The sequence below is a fragment of the Cherax quadricarinatus genome, chromosome 2 (assembly GCF_038502225.1).
Source record: "Cherax quadricarinatus isolate ZL_2023a chromosome 2, ASM3850222v1, whole genome shotgun sequence".
NCBI classification, from domain to species: Eukaryota; Metazoa; Arthropoda; class Malacostraca; order Decapoda; family Parastacidae; genus Cherax; species Cherax quadricarinatus.
The window spans coordinates 9,124,173-9,129,172 of record NC_091293.1 but is presented as its reverse complement, the minus strand read 5'-3'; the positions used below and the strand labels follow the sequence as shown (position 1 = coordinate 9,129,172).

Below are 5,000 nucleotides of genomic sequence, written 5' to 3'. Positions count from 1 at the left end.
TAATAAACTTTATCGCAAATTTTACAAGGAATCTTATAGACACATCCATCAGCATTTTGGGGGGAATTTTTTATCAAAATTTATTTTTTTCCTGCATCAAGATTTTTAAATACAACTTTGATATTAAAAGTCTTAAGAAGAGAAGGCATATCAACGAAGTTTTCATGGTAAGGGAGAACCAACATATTTTTAGTTGAATAAGGTTGGTTGTCCCTTTTTGGATTGTAAAATGTATTTTTAGCGATTTTAAAAGATTTATCAGTTACGTTTCTTGAGTATTTCAGATCATTAGCTATTTCATAAATTTTGGATATTTCCTCATCTATGAACTTTGGACTACAAATACGTAAAGCTCTCAGAAACATTGATGAGAAAACAGAGTTTAACTCTATATTGATGTGAAGAATAATAGTGGACATAGTAACAGTTAAGAACATAAGAACATATTAATGGAAAATTAATATTTTTTACCAAAAGAACCTTAGAAAACTTACCTAACCTTATTATAGCAAACACAATTTAAATTAGCCTAATCCAACTAAATATGTTTCAGATAAGTTTACATTAATTTAATAATAAACAAACACAATGAAATATATTTTTTTCGTTAGGTTCAGAATGATTTTTGCGAAATTATTACGTAGACAAATTTTCATTTGCCTTATTCGGCAAGAAGAGTGTTGCTATTTAAGCCAAAATCGCAAGTTTTACCTATAATTAGAATCTAATGAAGTGACTGATGCGGGCCAGGATTCGAAAGGGGTTAAGAAGAGAGAGTAACTCTAAACTATCAAAACACATGAACTCTCAGAGAGAGAGAGAGAGAGAGAGAGAGAGAGAGAGAGAGAGAGAGAGAGAGAGAGAGAGAGAGAGAGAGAGAGAGAGAGAGAGAGAGAGAGAGAGAGACAGAGAGCGTGTCAATAAAACTAGGGATCCTTAACCTAACCTTGTCAACCCCTGTGTTAAAAAGAGAGAGAGAGAGACAGAGAGATCCAACAACGCACCTTGAGGAACTCCGGAATGTAGACCTTGGGGTCAAGTTCTGTGACGGGCGGCCACACGATGTTCCTTTGGATCTCCAAGAGACGCTCAAAGTTCTTCAGCCACTTCATCTTGTCGTCCAGTTCTCCTGCAAAGTCACGGAATGGTCAGTCTCATCCTTTTTTTTTTGTTGTTTGTTGTTGTTGTTGTTCTCGATTTTGTTAAAACTGGATGAGCAGAATTATGCTTCTGAAGGAATAAAGTGAAATGAGATTAATTTCGTGAGAAATAGGCGAAAAGAAGTTTGATATGAAGATTGATTTTCAAGGAACTAGATGAAATGAAGTCTAATTTCAATGTAATTAGCGAAAAGTTTGATTTTGAAGGAGACACGAATTTTGATTTTCTAGTTGTTAGAAGAAATCAAGTTGGATTTTGGTGAAATTAGATGGAGAGCAGCAAAGTTTATTTACATTTGTTTCTCTGGAATACTGGAACTCTATTACGTCTTGAATAAAGCAAGAAGTAAGAAGACGAAGAACAAGTTTTAAGTCGCGTTTACTAGTATCAAGCGAACTACACACATGACTGTGGAGCAACCTAACGGTGATTACAGGAAGATCCCATATGTCTACCTACCTGGAGTCTACCTGGAGGATATTCCGGGGATCAATGCCCCCGCGGCCCGGTCCACGACCAGGCATCCCGTTGGATCAGGGCCTGATCAAACAGGATGTTACTGCTGCCTCCACGTAGTTCAACATACGAACCACAGCCCGGCTGATCCGGTACCGACTTTAAGTATCTGTCCAGCTCCCTCTTGAAGGCAGCCAGTCTTGGGCTCTGGACACTTATTGTGTGTTCACTTAGTGTACCAAGGGCGCTCTTACTTTTCATTAGGGGTATATTGCACCGCCTGCCCCGTCTTTTGCTTTCGTAAGGAGTGATTTCTGTGTGCAGATTAGGGGACCATTCCTTCTAGGATTTTCGAAGAATAGGTTATGATGCATTTCTTTCGCCTGCACTCCAGCAGGCACAAGTCAAGTGCTTCCAAGCGTTCCCAGTAGTTAAGGTGTTTGGTGGAACTGATATGTGTCAGTAAAGGTTCTCTGTATATTCTCTAGATCAGCAGTTTCACCTGCCTTGAATGGAGAAGTTATGTACAGCAATATTCCAGTCTAGAGAGAACAAGTGATTTAAAAAGGTTCAGCACTGGCTTGGCATCTCTTCTTTTGAACGCTCTCGTTACCCATCCTATTATTTTCTTCACAGATATGACAGTGGCACTGCTGTAATGTTTGAAAGTGACAATCTCAGACATTAACACTCCCAGGTCGTTCACATTACTTTCTTGCTCTATTGTATAATTAGAAACTGTTATATACTTAGTTCTAGCTATTACCTCCCCCAGTTTTCCATAACAGAGTAGCAGGAATTTGTCCTCATTGTTTTCTGTGTGCGAGTGTGTGTGTGTGTGTGTGTGTGTGTGTGTGTGTGTTTGTGTGTGTGTACTCACCTAATTGTGGTTACAGGGGTCGAGACTCATCTCCTGGCCCCACCTCTTCACTGATCGCTACTAGGTCCTCTCCTTCTCTGCTTCCTGAGCTTTGTTATACCTCTTCTTAAAACTATGTATGGTTCCTGCCTCCACTACTTCACCGGCTAGGCTATTCCACTTCCTGACGACTCTATGACTGAAGAAATACTTCCTAACGTCCCTGTGACTCGTCTGAGTCTTCAGCTTCCAGTTGTGACCCGTTGTTTCTGTATCCCCTCTCTGGAACATCCTATATCTGTCCACCTTGTCTGTTCCCCGCAGTATCTTGTATGTCGCTATCATATCTCCCCTGACCCTTCTATCCTCCAGTGTCGTCAGTCCGATTTCCTCGTACGACATTCCCCTGAGCTCTGGGACTAGCCTTGTTGCAAACCTTTGTACTTTCTCTAACTTCTTGACGTGCTTGACCAGGTGTGGGTTCCTGACTGGTGCTGCATACTCCAGTATGGGCCTAACATACACAGTGTACAGTGTACAGTGTCTTGAACGATTCCTTATTAAGGTATCGGAACGTTATTCTCAGGTTTGCCAGGCGCCCGTATTCTGCAGCAGTTATTTGGTTAATGTGTGCCTCCGGTGTCGTGCTCGGTGTTATGGTCACCCCAAGGTCTTTCTCCCTGAGTGAGGTCTGTAGACTTTGTCTTCTGTCTGCGGTCTTCTTTGCCCCTCCCCAATCTTCATGACTTTGCATTTGGCAGGGTTGAATTCGAGAAGCCAGATTCTGGACCACATGTCCAGCCTGTCCAGGTCTCTTTGCAGTCCTGCCTCATCCTCATCCGATTTAATTCTTCTCATCAGCTTCACATCATCTGCGAATAAGGACACTTCAGAGTCTATTCCTTCCATCATGTCGTTGGCATATATCAAAAATAGCACTGGTCCTAGAACTGACCCCTGTGGGACCCCGCTCGTCACAGGTGCCCACTGTGATACCTCTTCACGTACCATGAGTCGTTGTTGCCTCCTTGTCAGGTTTTCCCTGATCCATTGCAGTTCCCTCCCTGTTATATGCGCCTGATCCTCCAGCTTCTGCACTAATCTCTTGTGGGGAACTGTGTCAAAGGCCTTCCTGCAGTCTAGGAAAATGCAACCAACCCACCTCTCTCTCTAGTGTCTTACTTCCGTTACCTTGTCATAAAACCCCAGAAGGTTTGTGACACAGGATTTGCCTTCCATGAACCAATGCTGGTTTTCATTTATAATCTTTTTCCGTTCCGTTCCTCCTGATAATCTTCTCAATGACTTTACACACAATACATGTCAGAGACACAGGTCTGTAGTTTAGTGCCTCGTTTCTGTTTCCTTTCTTAAATATGGGGACTACATTAGCTGTCTTCCATTTCTCAGGTAGTTGCCCAGTTTCAAGGGATGTGTTGAAGATTGTGGTTAGTGGAACACACAGCATCTCTGCTCCTTCTCTAAGGACCCACGGGGAGATGTTGTCCGGTCCCATCGCCTTTGAGGTATCAAGTTCACTTAGCAGCTTCTGCACCTCCTCCTCGGTTGTTCGTATGTCATCCAACACTTGTTGGTATATTCCCTCTTGATGTTCCCTTCTGTGCTGTCTTCCCACAGCCCTTCCTGTCTCTACTGTAAAAACTTCCTTAAATCTCCTGTTTAGCTCCTCACATACCTCCTGATCATTTCTTGTGAGTTTTCCACCTTCTGTCCTCAGTCCGATCACCTGGTCTTTGACTGTTGTCTTCCTCCTAATGTGGCTATACAACAGTTTCGGGTCAGTCTTGATTTTCGAAGCTTTGTTATTTTCATACTGTCGCTGGGCCTCCCTCCTTACCTGTGCATGCTCGTTCCTGGCTTTGCTACTAATCTCCCTATTTTCATGTGTTCTCTGCCTTCTGTACTTTTTCCATTCACTATTGCACTTTGTTTTAGCCTCCTTACACCGTCGGGTAAACCAGGGGCTCGTTCTGGTCTTCCCATTGTTTCTGTTGCCCTTGGGAATAAACCTTTCCACTGCCTCCTTGCATTTTGTTGTTACAAATTCCATCATTTCATTTACTGGCTTTCCTGCCAGTTATCTGTCCCACGGAACCTCCTGCAGGAAGTTCCTCAACCCTATGTAGTCCCCTCTTTTATAGTCTTGCTTTTCTCTTTTCAACTCCTGTTACTCTCTCCACTTGCAACTCTACTATGTATTCAAAGCACAGAACCATGTGGTCACTAGCTCCTAGGGGACTCTCATATGTGATGTCCTCAATGTCTGAACTGCCCAGGGTGAACACAAGGTCCAATCTTGCTGGTCCATCCTCCCCTCTCACTCTGGTAGTGTCCTTAACATGTTGGTGTATGAGGTTTTCCAGCACCACATCCAACATCTTGGCTCTCCATGTTTTGGGACCCCCATGTGGCTCCAGGTTTTCTCAGTCAATCTCCCTGTGGTTGAAATCCCCCATAACCAGCAACTTTGCTCTGCTGGAGTGAGCTCTTCTTGCCACCTCAG

At 43.0% G+C, this 5,000-nt stretch overlaps 1 protein-coding gene across 5 annotated transcripts in view; it reads right to left on the bottom strand.

Moving 5' to 3' along the window:
* The window catches only part of LOC128690316 (neuroepithelial cell-transforming gene 1 protein), a 1,446,122-nt gene that overhangs the window by 9,622 nt on the left and 1,431,500 nt on the right, over positions 1-5,000 (bottom strand). For all 5 annotated transcript variants that reach the window (XM_070087170.1, XM_070087181.1, XM_070087192.1 and 2 more), the window contains one exon: positions 1,005-1,129. In XM_070087170.1, the coding sequence (XP_069943271.1) occupies positions 1,005-1,129 (125 nt within the window). The remainder of the gene's footprint in view (positions 1-1,004; positions 1,130-5,000) is intronic.